This window comes from Salvia splendens, chromosome 19 (assembly GCF_004379255.2).
Source record: "Salvia splendens isolate huo1 chromosome 19, SspV2, whole genome shotgun sequence".
In the NCBI taxonomy this organism is placed as follows: domain Eukaryota; kingdom Viridiplantae; phylum Streptophyta; class Magnoliopsida; order Lamiales; family Lamiaceae; genus Salvia; species Salvia splendens.
In genome coordinates, this window is record NC_056050.1 from 23,637,629 (window position 1) to 23,656,482 (window position 18,854).

General features: G+C 37.6%; 3 protein-coding genes across 4 annotated transcripts; 1 reads left to right on the forward strand and 2 right to left on the reverse strand.

The window, feature by feature from the left end:
- Window positions 1–1,207: 1,207 nt before the first annotated feature.
- Window positions 1,208–4,238, reverse strand: LOC121779856 (serine carboxypeptidase-like 27). The gene is made up of 9 exons (XM_042177312.1): window positions 3,382–4,238; window positions 3,199–3,294; window positions 2,983–3,075; window positions 2,803–2,888; window positions 2,449–2,709; window positions 2,126–2,253; window positions 1,955–2,050; window positions 1,731–1,836; window positions 1,208–1,625 (listed from the first exon to the last, which is right to left on the reverse strand). The coding sequence occupies exons 1-9, from the start codon at window positions 3,749–3,751 to the stop codon at window positions 1,485–1,487; spliced, it is 1,377 nt and encodes a 458-aa protein (XP_042033246.1). The 5' UTR covers window positions 3,752–4,238; the 3' UTR covers window positions 1,208–1,484.
- Window positions 4,239–8,967: 4,729 nt separating this feature from the next.
- Window positions 8,968–15,567, forward strand: LOC121778601. Of its 2 annotated transcripts, none has more exons than XM_042175970.1 (4): window positions 8,968–9,478; window positions 10,035–10,910; window positions 11,573–12,577; window positions 12,768–15,567. In XM_042175970.1, the coding sequence occupies exons 1-4, from the start codon at window positions 9,274–9,276 to the stop codon at window positions 15,419–15,421; spliced, it is 4,740 nt and encodes a 1,579-aa protein (XP_042031904.1). In that variant the 5' UTR covers window positions 8,968–9,273; the 3' UTR covers window positions 15,422–15,567. The 2 variants fall into 2 exon arrangements, with proteins under 2 accessions (XP_042031904.1, XP_042031905.1); XM_042175971.1 differs by lacking the exon at window positions 8,968–9,478 and adding an exon at window positions 9,490–9,929.
- A 600-nt stretch (window positions 15,568–16,167) lies between these two features.
- LOC121780205 lies at window positions 16,168–18,759 on the reverse strand. Its single transcript, XM_042177736.1, has 4 exons — window positions 18,528–18,759; window positions 17,435–17,593; window positions 17,052–17,345; window positions 16,168–16,940 (listed from the first exon to the last, which is right to left on the reverse strand). Exons 2-4 carry the CDS (start codon window positions 17,567–17,569, stop codon window positions 16,329–16,331), a joined length of 1,041 nt encoding a protein of 346 aa, XP_042033670.1. The 5' UTR covers window positions 17,570–17,593; window positions 18,528–18,759; the 3' UTR covers window positions 16,168–16,328.
- Window positions 18,760–18,854: the final 95 nt, after the last annotated feature.

Sequence of the window (18,854 nt, forward strand, 5' to 3'; positions counted from 1 at the left end):
CCAACATGTATAATAGTAATTAAATAAATTAGTGATTTAGTTACAAATGCTACATTATGTCAAAGGTTGGTGGTACAGTTGGTGTGGTAGTATATAAAATGATTTTAATTTTAAAGAAATGGGTAATTAAGAAAAATGATCTATATAGAGTATTACTAGTGAGGACTGTGATCAATATCAAACCATTCCTAAACCTTAAACGCCGAACAACATCATTATATGATAACCTGGAGTTCATTATAATGAACTAATAACAAACTTATAATGAACTTCATATTTCTAAACTATGCATAATGATGTCATTGTTTTTAAATCTCAGAATTCCCTATAATGAACTACAAATAAAGTTGTAATGAACTTCGCGTTATTATATAATGATGTGTTTGGCGTTTAGTGTTTTAAACTAGTTTGGTATATAATACAACCCTTACTAGTGATTAAATATATATTCCATATATATAACTAAAATCAACTACCACTTGACTAAAGAATATACAAGTTCGATTTGGTAGGTATTAACTGATTGAGCTCATTAACTATAAAAATAATTAAGATGTAAATTATGGAGCAATTAATCTATTGAGTTATTAGCAGAATAAAACTTTGGTGATAAAATAATTGAAAGCTATAAAATTTCACATTGTCAAAGTTTTAGCATTAAATATCTTTTCTTAGGTTGCCATTAGTAATTTAGAGGCATTATTATTGATTTAGCCAATCTTGACAATTTCAAATGACACAATTATTCAATCCTTTTGGAATAATATTAATGGTGACAAATATGAGGGATTTGAATTTTATTAATACAATAATAATACCTAAATTAAATAAAAGCTTCGATGTTACAATTTTCCAATACGAAATAGTAATTGCTACAAAATGTCTTACAACTTTGAACGTAAATGTGTATTCTTTTATGTTATCCAACAACAATAAATATTCCATTAGTTTCTGATCAATTACTCCAAGTATTCAATTTGCTCAAATCTCGATACAAAATATACCTTTTTAATAATATTTTATTATTTAAATTCGTATGAATTTATGTTTCAACATATTTTTCAGTTGTTAATTGGCCTATTATATTCTTCACAATCAACCTCAAAAGTCAAACATTTCTAACTATAAGTTCGTCCCAAATCAAGACTCGAATTTGGTAACCAAATCTTGAAAAGTTGGATAATTTAAACAACACAGTAACACACCATACAAACAAACATTATAAATCATACATATTGAGATGAACTCCAATTATATGCCCAACTTGTTACATATATGTTGCTGAGAATGCAACTTCACTACTACAAATACATGAATCAAACTATTCTTATAAAGTGTGACATTTGATCCTAACACAGAAAGGGAAAAAATAATGTACTCTACTCTGTCTTCTAACTATCCCTAATCGAAACGAAAACATATCTTATTTCATTCCATCATACACGAACCAACGAATCAACTATTTGTGTTCGAAAATAGTATATTTAGGTAGGCATTGCCTTGTTCTCAAGGAACGATCTGAAGAGGATGAAGGCTTGTCGGGGGCGATGCAAGGGCACCTCATGCCCTGCTCCGGTCACTGTTACAAGAGTCAATCCGTCGTATATTTGGCTCCATCCACCAACCTATGTTCACAAATGGCGAAAAGTGGCATCAAAAAGCGATGAAATTCGACAGATTATGAAGCAGTGTTTATGTTTGAAGGCTCTTGTTTGGCTTACTAGTCTCACCTTTTTGTTATCATACCACGGATACCACTTTGATAGAGTCGGAAGGTTCAGAGCATCGATTGAGTAGCGTGTTGCAGTGACTGGAACGACCGAATCAGTATCCCCACTGCGAGAAAGGCAAGATCATCACATGATTTTTAGGGCAAGTGACTCAAGCTACTCTATTTGATGAAGTTATCAACACAAATTTGTGATTCAATGAATGTTGGAGAAGGAATTCATACCTATATACCCATATCCGGATGCCGGCTGATTTTAGCTCTTGATAAATCGGAAGCATGGACAGAGGGGAATCGGTCCAGTAATTACCGACTACATCACTGCATTGGTGAGGGGTAGTTAGAAAAAAAAGGCAAGGAACAGGAGATGAGAAAACCACGAAAGGGTGAAGCTACCTGCACGTCTGCCATGGATACGAGAGCCTTGTCACGTTGGCGTGCATTGCTTTCTGAACATCAAGGTGATTGAAGTAGATCTGGGAGTACCTCTCGGTGCAAGGATCATATGCTCTAGACATCCACGGCTATGTTTCAAGAAAAACGAGATCCTTTGTGTTTTAGATACAATTTGATTGCCACAACTTACTTACACTACAGATGCACAAAGATTTTTCCAAAGCAATCTTACTATTCATACCTTTATCCATAGCTTAGTACTTCATTAAAATGTAAAGAAACTAAGGATTTTTCTATGATTCAGAAATAATATTCAGACTTACATAGTGACCCTTTAAACGGCGTCTGAGTGCAGAAGTGTTATTGCAAGGGGGAGTGTAAATGCTGTAGGGATCAATGTTCCCCATCTCCCTGTCGGCTAGATTAAGAGACCTAACGCAGTCGCTTGAAGGATGAGTCGCAGATCCCGTGTCACATGTTTTCTGCAGAATTTTGTAAGTTGAATCTGATATCAAGCCGTGAGTCCACCAATATTCAAATGTGCCAACGTAATCGTGGTGATCATCCGTGACTGCATTCCCCACCTAAACATACAATGCTCAGAAACAAAGATTAAGCCAAAATGAGATGGATATTTACACAATTCTTCAACTGAGCAAGACTTCAAATGTATGTACCATGAATCCTTTAAAGTTCAGAACTGGATTCTGAATTCCCTTGTTTCTTTCGTATACGAGTTGAGAAAGCTGAGGAACATAATGCCCTGAAAAAGGATGAGCAACGAGCACGAAAGCCATGATTAGATCATCTTCTCTGTCAAAATTGAGCTTTTTCATAATCACAAACATTATAAAGACCTGCATAGCTCTCCCCAGCAATGTAAAACTCTCTATGTTTGTATTGTGGAAACCTCTCCAACCAGTTGATCAGAAAGGCGTAAGCGTCTTCGGCTGAAATTACAATACCATGAACCAACAACACATTCAGAAAATCAAGTGCAAACACAGACACATTTTGATCATTTCACAACAATTAAACAAATGAAGCCTCAAGAATCAAGAACAGAACAATACCAGTTCTTTGGTCACCAACAGTATACAAATCAGATGTAGTATTCGAATACGAAAATCCAACACCAGCAGGTGACTCCAGAAAGAGCAAATTAGCCACTACCACAAAACACAAACCAGTAATTAAGTATGCATCACAGCAAAAAGGAAACAATTTAAACCACCAAATCCAATTTCACAACATACATTTGTTCCAAGCATAAGGGTTGAGGAAGAGGGTTCTCCCATCCGAATTAATCCGAAAAGGACCGATCTCTTCCACAGCCCCATAAGCTACAGAGGAGCAACCAGGACCCCCATTGAGCCACAAAACCAGTGGCCTTGAATCAGGGTCTCTATCCTTAGGAGCCTCTGTCAGCCAATAAAAAAGTGCCCTCCCATTTTGCTCATTCACAGTCACATAACCAGAATACTGGTTGAATCCAACATTTTGTGGCTGCCCAGGCAAGTATGTTATCCTATCATGTTCTTGATCTACATTAGACAAAGAGTGGCAAATTCCCACTAAAGAAATCAACAACAAGAAGCAAATTGCACAGATTACTGAACCCCCCATCAAAAAAAAATATTCACCCCTTTCAAACAGAAAAAGAACCCAAATTGGATATAGGGTTCCACTTGAATTGGAGTTTATCTACAGAAGAATGTGCTCTGCCAATGAAACATGGGGTGGCAAATTCATAGTTATACTTATACTGATTGGCCAACTCAATCAGTTAAAATAAAGAGCAATATAAAATGACAAGACCTCATCATTTTACAAATCCCTAAAAATTCTCAGATTCAAGACTGGATTTTTATTTTTAAAGAAATGGCAAAATGAGAAGTCAGCTAGTTTTTACTGCTCCATTAACACCTCTGTGCTCTATCATTGACTCTGACAAGCACATGTCTCATGTTCATTGAGAAAAAATGGGGGAAACGAAAGCGACCCCATGAAATTAACCGATAATTAGGATTCGCCCAATTGGAATTAGACTACAGAAAAGTTAATGGGATTTTGAGAAAGTTTGGCGGCAATGATGAAGGTTTGTGATTGGACACTTGCAGCTCTGGCATCTGTGAGTTAAATTTTGGACTAAACAGTCAATGGAAGTGACAAAGTCGTTGCTAAATATCAGCATCTAAGGGCATCGTTAACTCCGGCCCGGATTCAAACCCCAAGTCCCCTCCAGGTCATTATTTCCTTAAATTTGAGTCTCAGGCCCCAACTGCTATAACCCTGCAGGCCCCAACCTGGGCCGCAACTAATAAATGACATTATTCACAACTTCAACCTATTTTACTCATAATAACAATGCGTTGAACAATTCAAACCGGGAAAATTTATTGTTCAATCGAAAAAAGAAAATTAAAAATCCTAGAAAAAAAATTATAAATCCTAGGAAAAAAATTATTAATCCCTAAAAAATAAAAATTACAAGTCCTAGAAAAAATATTGAAATAATTTAGAGGATATAAATGGAGAAATTGGTGGAAGAATGTTGACGAAATGGGTATAAATGGGCAAAAAAATCAAATAAAAAAAGAAAAATAAATAAATTTTGGGGGTTTGCGGCCCGTCCCGAACCCTCCAAAGCTAGCCCGGGCCGGAACCGGGACCGTCCCCAGGCCGCAACTTCCGCTCGTCCAACCCAATGCCCGGGCCGGGACTCGCTTTTTGCGGCCCGGCCCCTAGCGTTATTGATTCCCTTAGAGCATCAATAACCCCGGCCCGGTTTCAAGCCCCAAGTCCCCTCCACGTCATCATTCCTCTACAGTTGCGGCCCAGGCCCCAACTGCTCTAACCCTGCATACTACAACCCGGGCCGCAACTAATAAATGACATTATTCACAACTTCAACTTATTTTAAACGTAAAATAAAAAACGCCGGAAATTTATAACACGAAAAATTTCATTTATAACACGAGAATTTCATTTTTAATACAAAAACAATAAATTATAACCTAAAAAATATAAAAAAAAAAAACTAGAATTTAAAAAAAGTGCAAAAAATAAAAAAAAAAATTGGCTTGTCTGCAGCCACGTCGCCCCTCTCCCTCTCTTCCTCCTTCTTCTTCCTCTTCCAAAATGTAAAAATTCAGAACTTGCGGCCCGAACCCCCTCGCCCTGGAAGCCCCAACGCCGGCCAGGCCGGACCCCGGGAGCGTCACCGGGCCGCAACTGTGGCCCCGGGACCGGCCTGGGCCGGAACCTCCACCCCTCCAACGCGTAGGACGGGCCGGGACTCGCGATTTGCGGCCCGGCCCTCCGCGTTAACGATGCCCTTATATTCACGTTCTTTTTATTTAGTTGTCTATATTTTTAATTTCTCTTTATGAAAAGTTCACATAGATTTGTTGTTATGAAAAACAATGCTCCCCAAAAGTAAATTAGGAGTACTTTTATTTTTTACTAAGGTAATTGATAATAAGCACTCCATTCGTCTCTATGTTTCTTTTTTGGACCATTTTATTAGGGTTGAATTGTAATGAAAAGCAACACATTTTTTTTGGGACTCGTGAAACTATTTCTCATGCTAATTTGTAGATATCTTGAAGGGTAAAACAACTGACCAAGGATTTAAGATCGTTTCATATCCAAAGGCATGGATCGATTCACTCTTCTATTTAACGATCTTTTAATCTCAACTTTATTCTTTTTCGTATTCGCTTCACTTAATTCATTTAGTACAATTTTTAAAAATTTAATGTAAAAAAACATGACTCACATAGAGCTTTTTTTCACTTGGGAATAGGCATAACTACTTCTATAGGTGGGGTCGCACCATTGCCACCATACTAACTATATAATGTTATTTTATACACTTGCAAATGACACTCTTTCAACTTTATTAAACTGATCAAGTCATTTTACTAAGAATATCTTATGATACACCTCAATTTCATCACTTTATCGCAACCTAAAATGTAAAAATTGCAACAGATCAAACATATTTTTCAAATTTTATCAAATTAAGCACTCATTGTTGCTCAGATTGTGATTTAGTGGTATCCTTGAAATTACTAACTAAGAGTTAAAATCGGTTTATATAGTGATGGCAATGACGAAGACAGTACTGTGTTTTTTGGTTGCCGACACTCAATTTGTACAACTACTAAACACAATAAAGTTGCAACTTGTAAGATTTTATTAATATTATACTATCAATTTAAAATTAAATATAAAATTTATAAATGAGTTTACAACTTTACTTAGATGAATATACTTGGTGTACTCAATGATTCTAATCATTATTTTGCTTGTTAAAGTAAGATGTTGACGGTGGTGGCTTATAATAGTCAAAAATTGCTACTCCATTTTGATTTAAGTAAACCATGACTGAAATTTTATTACTAGTAAGTTTGGAAATTGAAACTATCCTAGCTTTGTTAGTTAAACTCTTCTTGTTTTTAAACGTGGGCAATTCAATGAAAAAGGCCTCGAAAAATTCAATCAATTTATAGGGTTCAAGTAGATTGTAGATCTTTTAATTCTCTCCCACCTTTTTATATTTCCATGTTTAAAAGGTTCACTTCAAGTGATGCTATACTTTTTATAACGTGAACAGTACTCTCTTTATTTTATTGTCTTTCTACTTAACATAGAAAATAACATTGTAGTATAAAATTTCATTATGAAAAAAAAAATGTTTTGCTTTGAAAAAGGTGGAAGGCGTATCCATTTATTAGGTAAAAAGATTAAGATTGAAATAGAATAGAATCTAACTGTTGTTGACAAATTTTGTCTAACGGTGTTGTGATTCTTGTGACTAAAAGTCAAGACAACCTAATTTTGACATATATTTTGAGAATTCAATTTAATGATAAATAGTAGAAATACCTTAACCTTTTTGAGGAAAAATAGAAAGTCATTGGCTAACAATTTACATTGTTAGGATTTCACATATATAGATTAAAAAAATACATAGAAGTGCACATGGGATTGGGTATGATTTTGTAAATATATACAAGGAAAATATAATTTAATTATGTATAGTATGATTTCGACTTAATATCGAATGTAATATGATTTGTTGAATGTTGACTAAGGAATTGAACCAATTATAGGGAGGTGCACATGGGATTGGGTATGATTAACTTTTTCATTTTATTATAATTATGGATTATGGATATTGAAGAATGACAGCTTATTTAATCTACATATTTAATTTAAAACTGCATGAAATGATGTAACATGTGCGTTGAAGTCAACCAATAACTTCCCATAAAGGTTAAATTCCCAAGGATTTAATTGTTTAGTTATATTTAGGCCTACATAAGGAACTAGCAATGAATAATGAACTTAGCATAGGAGTACTCTTAACGTGAGACAATATTATTTATAAATTTTTTGAGCCTCTTGCATTTGTACGACTTTTTGTAGACTAAATAAAATTGGATTTAATATACCATGTTTATATTATGTCTATATATTGTGAACTTGGTTTAAACATATAACGATTTGGTAATGACAGCAAACTAATTTGATACTCTGACACCTGTTTTTTATAAACAAAGCAATTAACCAATGTGTGGGTAGAGTTGTTAATGTTCGAAGGTAAAGATTTCAGATTCGATTCAACTGTGATATATATGGCCTTCAAAATATGTGTTTATTTATTCATTAAAAACAATTTCATTTTGTATTAAATGTACAAATATTGTGAAATTCGAAATTGTATCCTTTAGCATGATTACATCTACATAACCAATGTGTCATTGCTTATGCAAATGGACTAGGAAACATGAGTATAAAAATATCCTTTCAAAAAAATTGAAAGAGACTTAACAAAATTGAGAATTTGGGCCTAATGAAGATCCATTAAAGCAATGGGCCCATACGAATTAAATCATATTGTTTTAATATTACAAAAAAAATTGAAATATATAGTGTGCATTGAGATCCACTACGAGCTATATAAAAATATCAATTTGAATATGATGATAAATTGACAAGGAATAATTATTTGCATATATTTCCTTATAATATAATACAATCCCTCTTGAAAACATAACGGAAAATGTAAAATTGTGATTACTGGGGAAAATAGGAATATTTTATTTGGAAAAGGTGCCATATAATACATTTCTACACTTATTTTAGATAAATATATCTATTCTATTTAAGCAAGGTATGATACCTTGCCAATGGAACAAGCAACCTAATTAAATAGTTATATTAAACATTATTCTATTCCCTTGTGAATTTATGATGTCTCAATACTTTCTTTCCAGACGTTCCAAATATTCTTCCTTTTTATTTTATTTATTTTAAAATCTTCTTTTATCATTTACTAATAGTTATGAACGTAATAAATGAAATAAATAAGGGTAAACTTGAATAATTACATATAAATTACACTTTTTAAAATAACACTACCCCTATTATAGGTAGTAACAAAATGTTTGGTCATTGAAGTGTACACTAGTACAAAGATGACGAAAACGTCACCAATCAATGTAATACTCCAAAGTGCAAGTATATTTTTTTTAAAATTAGTCAAACAATATATTTTTGAATTTGCAAAAGGATGGAAATAAATGATGGACTTTTCAATTATTTGGATATTTTAATAAATAGTAGCTACTACTCCCTACTATTTTTAACAAATTTTAGAAGAATAAAATTCAGTTTATAGGTGGAATACACCTAAAAATCGTAAAATATTAAAATCCACACCGACAACTAAAATTAGAGGAATATGAATTCGAATTGAAGCTACTGAAATCCTAATTTTTGATTAACAAAAACAAATAAATACTACTATTTTTTATTATATTTTAATAAAAGAAGTATCCTCTCTCATCCTCTCTCTTCTCTCTTTTGTACCTTATCACCTCACAGAATAAACTCTCTCTCATAAAACATTTCTTCCCTCTTCTCCCCGCCTCCAAAAACAAGCAAAAAAGGATAAATTCGCCGCCCCCATATTCACAGCTCTCTCAATTCCTAAGCTTTTTTGTAGTCCAGTGTTTTGGCTCCACCTCCAGTTGATGCCCATTTGTTAAATTGAGGGGATTGTTTGAGATTGGAACGACGCCGCGTGAAGAGAATCAGCCACCGCCGCCGCTGAAGTAGTGAATCAGTCGATTTTCATGCCTCCGGAGCCATTGCCTTGGGATCGAAGGGATTTTCGGAAGCACGACAGATCCGCCTCTGCCGTCGCCGGAGGATTGGGCCGCGGCGGGATTCACAAATGGAGGGACCAGCAGCAGCAGCCGCACCGCAACCACCACGCTCCGCCTCCATATCAGCAGCAGCAGCAGCAGCAGCGGTGGTATTCTGATTTCCGCTCCCCTGGTGAGTAAACAATGAGAAAAAATCAGAAAAAGGTCCAATCTTTTTTTAGGGTTTCTGAAATTACTATTTAGGGCTAAAGTGGAGTGGTTTTTAAATGAGAAATTTTGTGTTTCAGTTTAATTAGCTCTGGAATAGTGCTTATTTAAAATTGTGTTAGGTTGTTGTCTGTCAAAGACGTTTTGGTTTGGGGTTGAAAGTGGGATTTGTTGATTTCCAGTTATGGAAGATGGAAGCTTTAAGAGGATTAGGTTGTTGTGGAGATACTTTTGCTCGTGGTTAATTCCTAAAATACCTTTTGTAGTTAAGAGACATGTGCACCGGTTATTTGCCATTGTTTTGTTTTCAGGATGTATTTCTGTTGTGTGGGATTCAGTTTGATAGTAAAGAAAGAGAGAAAAATAGAACTTTTGTTGGTTTCGTTTTGGTTTTACTTTCATTGATAAAGAGCACGGTGAGTTGCCTAGAACACATTCTCATCTTTATTTTTTAACAAAGGAATGTTGGTTTTGCTTATGCTGATTCCTTTTCTCCTTGTGTGTGTTTTCATTTGCTAAAGGCCAGAGCAAGCAGGGTGGTTGGTCTATGTATTCTGGTGATCCTGGTCAAGGCGTTGCGCCTTTCGGTTCTCGGTTTGATAGAAATTTGGAAAATGAACGAAGCCAAACCTTTAGCTCCCGTGGTAATGGAAGGTGTTATAAGAATAATAGGGGTTCCTTTACTCGGAAAGAGTGGAAAGGTCCCTCTTGGGAAGCTGCTGTACCACATAATTCAACTGGAGAAACTATCTCTGAAGTAAACAACCTGAGGTCCATAGAATACACCCAACCAAGCCACAATAGCAGCAGCAGAAGCGACAGGGTCTCTCATGCCCCACTTGATTCTATAAGTGTATCAGATCAATCCCAAACTGAATCTCTCATGAAGGAGGAAGTGGATAACATTACTGATGAGACGACTGGTAAAGGTCAAGAATCTGAAAAAGAGAACTGCTTGGGACCAGTAGAGTTGGAACCGCTAAAGTGGAGCCAGGTGGGCAGTACATGTATCAATCATTCTACTAGCTCAAAGAGTCTAGGGCAGGATTCTATTGAGGTGCTGACTGAAGTGCAGCTGAAGAATGCAATTCCCAGCAAGTCTCTTACTGTAGATGTTTCTTGTGATAGATCAAATAGTCCCACCCAATCTGAAGATACTGGATCTAGGAAAAAAAGGCGCCTTGGTTGGGGTGAGGGACTGGCGAAGTATGAGAAGAAGAAAGTCGATGGCCCTGAAGATGGTACTACCAAAAGCGAATCCTCTATTAGTGTCGTTAGTACAGAATCACCGCAGTCTCAATTCGTCAACCTGGTTGAGAAGAGTGCAAGGGTTGAAAGATTATTGGAGTGTGCCTCACCTGCCACTCCATCTTCGGTTGCTTATAGTTATTCACCAGGTAATATATGGTTCACCACTGAGCATCTTACTTCCTCTGTTTCTTAACAATATTGTGTAAACTGATTGCCTGTATGTGTATCTTGTCCCACTTTAGATGGAAAAAGAGTATGTAGGATTGTTATTGTGCTTTGCAGCTTGATTTTTTAAAGATTTTTGCATTGTAGTTGTCGGTGCTCACTCCCTTGTTTTATTCTGTCAATAAATTCTTTGTATCTATTCTTTAATATTCATCCTAAACTGCAGCCATGTACGCCCTGTCAGTCTTTCTTAATTACTAAGTTGATATATAATTTCCTTAACTCTAATTAACTAGAAGTGATGGCATTGGTGCTCTGTTGCACAGTTGTTGGTTGAACATGATCTTAATGAACGATATGTATACACCTTGTTGCCTATTTTTATAGCTTCCTTTTATAATATGGAAAATAGTTAATGTTTCTATATGCAAGTCAGTCTTTTGCATTTGAAATATTAGTACAACTAGGGATTAAGTTTTTTATCCTCTTGCCCTGGATTGTAATATGAAATTCCTCACTCAGTGAACTTGTTTTTCGATGCTTTATTGGAACTTAGGTCGTTCATATTATTCATCAAAATTTTAGTTCATCCTTTATGTCTATAAATTTCTTCTAACCTACTACTATTTCTTCCGTGAAATAGATGTTCTCGAAGAAAAATCTGCCAAGGAGGCAAATATGGATTGTGATGCTACTAATGTAAGCTGTTCTCCCAGTATTGCATCCCTGTCACACTATGCTGGTTCTCCTATTAACTTACAAAATTTGGAGCTTGAATCTATTACGAATTTGAGCTCTTTGATAAATGAATTGCTACAGCCCAATGATCCATGTTCTGCAGAAAATGGTGATACTCAAAGGATGTCCATGAATAAGTTGTTGGTATGGAAGGTAGATGTATTAAAAGCACTTGAAATTACAGAATCTGAGATAGAGTCTCTTGAAATAGAACTGAAGTCATCGATATCTCACCCAGCCGGTCCCAGGACATCGGTAGGAGAGCAGCAATCAAAACCTTGTGAATTGCTAGATACTGCTTCCAGATATGGTGTTGGGCATGCTGTGTCCAAAGATGTGGATACAGATAGCCCAGGCAGTGCTACGTTGAAATTTGTGGATGTGCCTGCCATCTTTTTACCTGAGAAAGAAGAATTTTCAGAAGATTCTAGAAATGTGGATGTGGACAAATCTTGCAACTTGGATACGAAATGTTTGAAGAATGTTTCCAGTTCTCCTGAAAGCCATGGGCATGTCAGTAGTAATGTACTTACTAGGAATACTAGTCGTGAGGATCGCGACGTGGGCAATATTTGGGGCGCAATACTCTCTTCCAATAAGGATGCTTCCAGCAGAGCTTTGGAGGAGTTAAATAAGTTACTGCCCAAACAGTACCGTTTTGATGGTTCTGTTGATTCTTTCTTCTCTTCTTTGCCAAGCAATTCCTCTGCAGTTAAGGAAAGATTTCTAAAGAGGAAGCAATTTCTCCAGTTCAAGGAGAAGGTTTTGGTCCTCAAGTTTAAGGTATTTCAGCATTTCTGGAAGGAAGGCCAAGTAGTTTCTATAAAGACACTTAGAGGGAAAACTCGGAAGAAGTTTGATCCAAGTCGAAATGGCCATAAAAGACATCGTTCTCGAGTTTCTTCTTATGGTAAGCTTATTGCTTTATATCTTTTCTGTCTATTATAACAAATGGGTGACTATGGAAGCATGCTGTTACTTTGAAACCCATATTTTCCTCCCTGTTTTATGATCTTTCAGATCTTTAAGAATCTCAAGTTTGTTGAGTGTATGTATACTTGTTTTTGATGTTTAATTACTTATCTGGAAATGTTTTGCAGCTGGAGGTTTTCAAACAGTTCCTGCTGATGAAGTGATCGACTATGTGAACAATTTGCTTTCACAGTTGGCATTCAAACCCAATAGGAATACTCTGAAGATGCCAGCTTTAATTTTGGACAAGAACGTGAAGATGTCAAGGTTTATCACAAACAATGGTTTTGTCGAAGATCCTTTTACTGTTGAAAAAGAAAGGTCTATCATTAACCCGTGGGCAACTGAAGAGAGAGTAATTTTTATCAAAAAGCTTGCTGCCTTCGGGAAGGATTTCAGGAAGATAGCATCTTTTCTGGATCATAAAACTGTGGCAGATTGCATCGAGTTCTATTACAAAAATCACAAGTCAAAATGGTTCGAGGAAGCTAGAAAGAATTCCGGCTTCATCAAGCAAAGAAAATCCCAAACAACAAATTACCTTGTTGGTTCGGGGAAAAGAAGGAATCGCGAGTTCAATGCTGCTTCTCTTGATATGTTAGGTGCAGCTTCTGAGATTGTGGCTAACATTGATAAGGGCATGGATGTTCGGCAGAAATGCGTATCAAGATCCTCTTTTGGTGGTGCATCTAGTTCTTGCGGCCCCTCTAGGGTCGTTCATCATCTGTTGAAGGGGTCTGACAGTAAGGATATGGACAACAACGATATGGAGACAGAAGCTGCTGATGTGTTAGCTGGCATTTGTGGCTCCTTATCACCTGAGACTACGAGTTCTTCCATCACAAGTTCTGTTGACCTTGGTGATGGTTACAAAGATACGAGCTGTCCACGAATCAGTCCGTCTGTAAAACGGCCTTTGACCCCTGAGGATGTTGATAGTGAGTGCTCGGATGAGAGCTGCGGCGAAATGAATTCAACTGATTGGTCAGATGAGGAGAAATCCATCTTCATTCGGGCCGTGTCATCTCATGGGAAAGATTTTCGTATGGTCTCTCACTGTGTCCGAACAAAATCTGCCAATCAGTGCAAGGTGTTCTTTAGCAAGGCTAGAAAGTCCCTTGGGTTGGATATGGTTCAGCTTGGCTCTGGAGCTGCATCAGGTGATGTTGATGGAGGTGGTAGTGACATCGAAGATGATTGTAATATGGGGACTTACTTGGGCACTGACAACAACAGCTCAGAATACGAGACAAAGGAGACTTCCCCACCACCTCGCATGAAGTCTGATCATGAATCTGAGATTGTGGATATGGCTCCGGAAGTTAAAACATTCGAAGGGAATAAAGGACAATGCCCTCTTGATTCTACAACTGGTGAACTGGTTCTAGAGAATTCAGTTTTAGTTGCTTGTGGGGATGATAAGCCAGTTACAGATGTCCAATACCCTCAAACTACAGCTGTTGCCTTGAATATGGAGTCCGGACGAGAGGCTAAAGAAGAAGTTCCAGACTGGCCAAATGAGGCTGAGAAGGGGGCTTTAGTTAAGGTCTCGAATGGCAATTGTGCTGAAGAAAAACAATGTCACGTACCTCTTTTACCCAAAGTTCATTTATCTGATTCTACTGATGCTAATGACACAAGCCATAAAACATGCTGGAAGAAATTTGAGCTTTCTCATACCTCTGTTGATACACATTCTTCTACACAAACTTGTCAGAAGTCCAATACCCCAAAGGAGGCCAATGTTGGAATGTGTTCTGCTGAAAAATCTAGTGTCAGCTCATTGCCACAGAATGGCCGCTTAGCATCCGTGGCTTCAAAATCAATATTTTCAGTTCCTATCAAATACAGTGATACTCCAAACCGCAACGCTTTACTGCCTGTTAAGGCTAATGGGAATGATGGAACCCATCTTTCTAGCTACTCGTTGGGATCTCCCCAGATTCTCCAGGGGTACCCCCTTTCCTTGCAGACTATGAAAGGGACAAAGAGGGATGTCTGCTCTGCTCGTCATGGTGAACATTCGAATTCAGATTGGCATACAGATTTCTCACTTCAGAAGTGCAAGGAAGCAAGGAAGAACGATGTCTCGTTTCCACCTCCGGAACGAATCAGGGATCGTTCAACTCCACCGCAATCAAGCTGCTCATCTGCTGGTGACAACAATCCTCCGAGAAAAGGTGATGTGAAATTGTTTGGTAAGATCTTGTCATCTTCCCTGCAGAAACCCGTTGAACAAGCTGATGAGAATAGCAGCAGCCAGAATCAAAGACTCAAACTCATTTCCGAGCAGAAGGATTCTGCCCAGTCAAAGTTCGACTGCAATGGCTACGCTCCCCCTGAGAAGATGCCTGCTAGGAGATTCACGCTTTGGGATGGAAACAGGATACAGACAACACCGGTCCCTCCCATGCTGGATTCTGCTCGCCTGCTGGCCAAATACCCCTCTGCATTTAGCAATTTCATGCCATCTTCGTTGCATGGCCCCGTTGATGGCACGTCTGTTTTCCAAAGAAGAGAGATGAGCAGTAGCATTGGTGTGAAGCAGGTACAAGATGGTACGCTGGCTGAAATGCAGAGAAGAAACACACTCAATGCAGCTGCAGGAACATCGTCGGGTGTTGGCATTGCTGGACAAGGAAGGATGATGTTTGGAGGTGAGTATCCTAGCCTTACAGATCCAGTGGCAGCCATCAAAATGCACTATGCTAGGATGCAGGGAGGTAACATCGTCTTCGACACCGATGGTAGATGGATTAACAGTAGGGATGTAGGCAGGTAGTAGAAACACTTGCAATCCATACTTCTTTTTTTGCTCGCATTGTATTAATAGTTTTTAACATTTGTATTTGTAGCTGTACTATTGCTTCTGTCTTTGTTGCATCTGATCAAATACTACAGTAATTTTATCCAAATTTTGTTCAACTCTGAGAACATGTCAAGAATGTTTGGCTAGTAGGAGAGATTAAATATGTTGATTTTCACTATACAGCGAAATTATTCAATTCAAATAGTATGGGAGTAATTTTCCTCTTGTATGTAATCGTTTAAGATTAGATGAACCTACCTCTGTAATCTGTATATATAAATATATGAGTCTCTACACTTGCTAATACAATACACTTTTCTCTGCAATACAAGTTTTATTTTGCTTCTATACTCCTACAATTTTAAATTTGAATTATATAGCATCTCTTAAATCAAGATAAGCATTTGACTTTTTAGGGTGGTTAGGTGAGTTGCAACTCCCATGTGATGTGTTGACTATCAGTTTTGTAATGGGGTTAGGACAGCAAACTGTGACCTGTCCCATCAATTCTTACTTAAACAACTCTCTCTCTTTCAAACGGCCAGCCAAACAGTATACTTTTAGTTACATCAGAAACTCAAACAACTAATCAATCAATGACAGGAGCCAAGTCCATTGTGGACTTTCTTTACTATACAACCTTCCATTTTTTGAATTATTTTACAATTGAACAGGCAAAATAAGAGGGCAAAAAGAATCTCTCAATCAACACATGCATATACATAAAAATGCCTCAGTCATAATATAAACTTCTTTTTATTCTTACATTTATTTCACCAATTTTTCTGGAGGACTTCGGTAATATATAAAAACAAGAATAGATGCTCACTTTTGCATATAACTAGACCTGCAACAGAACCAAGAATGGACTAACCCAAGATCAGCAGAAAACCTCAGGTGGGGATGAGGTGCCAGGAACTTGCAGAGAATTTGAACTCCAGTCGGCGTTTTCCCGGCATTTAATCCCAGTAACGTCTGGCCCGATGACTGAAGTTTCAGCAAATTCCAATTTCCTCGCATCAGCAGCTGTCTTGAGCCGGTACCTCTCCGCCCTTGATCCGATCACCTGCCCTAAAATAGATGCCGCTATGGTGAATGCCATGGCTGCCTTTGGCATCAGCACCGATTTCCTGAGCATTCCTATGAACGGCACAGCAGCATGGACAGCAACAAACCACGATGGCGAGAATTTTTCAGTGTGTTCCCTCCATATTCCTAGAGGTACATTAGCTGCCATTCCCAGAAGTCCGATGGCGAGCACTTTTGCAGGTAGGGGCTGTGGCCTAAGGTTTTTGGCGAAAGCAGTTTTTGCTAGAGCGCTCCTGGCGGCCACAATTGCAGGAGGGCACCTATACTTCATGCCAGGAGGGGGCTGAAGGGCCTTTGCTACAAGAGGAAGCACACTACTCACGGCCCGATAGGACTTTGCAATGGGGCAGTTCCCTTTTTCCAACCAATCATCGCCCATTGCTTCATGGTCTGATTTCTCTCCCTGGATTCACACATAAACATCTTTAACTATTGCATGTCGAGATTATTTATTGGTAGACAAAGTATAGCCAATAAGATGAGTATTTCTGAATATGAAAGGAGCAAATTTTACCTTTGAAGAAGATTTCTTTTTTGAGGGTTTCGGTTTCTTGTTGTCCTTCCCCCACTTTTCGAAGAAAGCATCGAAACCAAAAGCCCCCCCTGCACCAAAACTGGAGAGGCTAATGGTGGCTGCTTTAGCTGCCAAGGGGTTGAATTGCACTTGTGATGGTTCGGGCTGAGACTTTTGAGTCGGAAGAAATGACCTTCCGGAAAGCGGAACAACACCATTTTGCCCATGGAAGAGCCTAAATGCCATATCAAAATTGGGACCATCCTCAAATATGGGACCCTTCCCATCCCGTGCCTAATATGAGCAAGACAGCGGAGAAAAGGGCATCTATTAGATAATGATACGGGCAAACATGGAAAGTGAAAGAAAGGCATATGACTTACAGGAATAGGGAAAGCCATCGATGATGTGAAGGAGAAGTTAGTTGGTTCATTGATGTTCCTCAGAAATGGACACCTAAACATGCCCTGGTCAAAATTTGAAGATCCCTCGTTCGAGTTTCCAAAGAAAAAATTCATCCTAGAAATGCAATGATCTGCAACCTGAAACAATCATAAAACACACAAAAAAGAGAGATGAATATTGAAGCAAGATGTTGATTGCTGCAAAAACTGTGATATCCATAGCAGATAGCATGAAAAGAACAACTTATTGGCTCCAAAAGAAGGATCACCAAATTGCAGTCTAATCGGGCACCTATTCCTTATGGGAGGATCTTTTGAGGATGAAAAACCCGATTGCAAAATAATTACCAATCAATAATCAAGTAGGTATCTGGGATGAATCCAAAACTCACAGAACAACTAAACACCTCATTACTCAACCAAAATGATGACAGATGAATAAGTCATGGCTATAATATCCAAAATTGCATATTTCCAAGAATCACAAACAAAATTCAGGCATAACGAGAAGGGGTCCTGAGAAGTTCAAATAATCCACTACCTAGACCTAGAGCTTGTATACACCATAACTGAAATAAGTGCATCTAAACTTCAAATTGTCAGTAAAATATGTGTCCAATGACAATTAGTCCAATTTGTCCTCACCAATTGCAAAATATTAATCCTAACACCATATAATTGAACTAGATTCTTAGACACATATCAGCCCAATCAAACATAATTATATGCAGTATAATCTAAGCTCAACCCAAAAAGCCTTCTTCTGATTTTCTACAAGGCTATTCAATCTACCTATCCAGAAACAAATTACTGCTTAAATCACCCCAAAAACTCAGAATAGTAGCAAACGAACATATGTAAGAAGTTCAACAAGAGAAAACCAATTAAGACAAGATAGAAATTTCCTGTTCATTGACTAGAAAAGAACACATTAAACCCATACAAGAGTTTCAGAAAATTATAAATCATGATTCGATTCAAACAGCCACCAAAACAACCAACCATTCATAACTCGATGACATCAAAGTGTAATTGCAAAGGAAAGCATCAAAACGAAAGACGAAATCACCACCTTCAAAAATACCAACGAGCTAGCGACGGAACGCTACGCAATTAAAAACCCTCGAGCAAAAACGGATCTTTAGAGAGGGGAGAGAGGGATTGAGGAATTTGGAGTGGGTGAGGACGGAAGAGAAAAGGAGATATGGCGAAGCGAAGTCGTTCAAAGGTTGGTACTTTTTCAGAGGGAAGAAGCAAACGACGTCGTAGTGGCTTAACTACTCCACACGCCAATTTGATTTAACTCTAAAAATAAAAATTCAGATTTTTTTTTAGTTTGTTGGATTTGGCATGTTTTTGGTCACCCACTCCTTTAAGTGGGGTGTTGTCAAATCTGGTG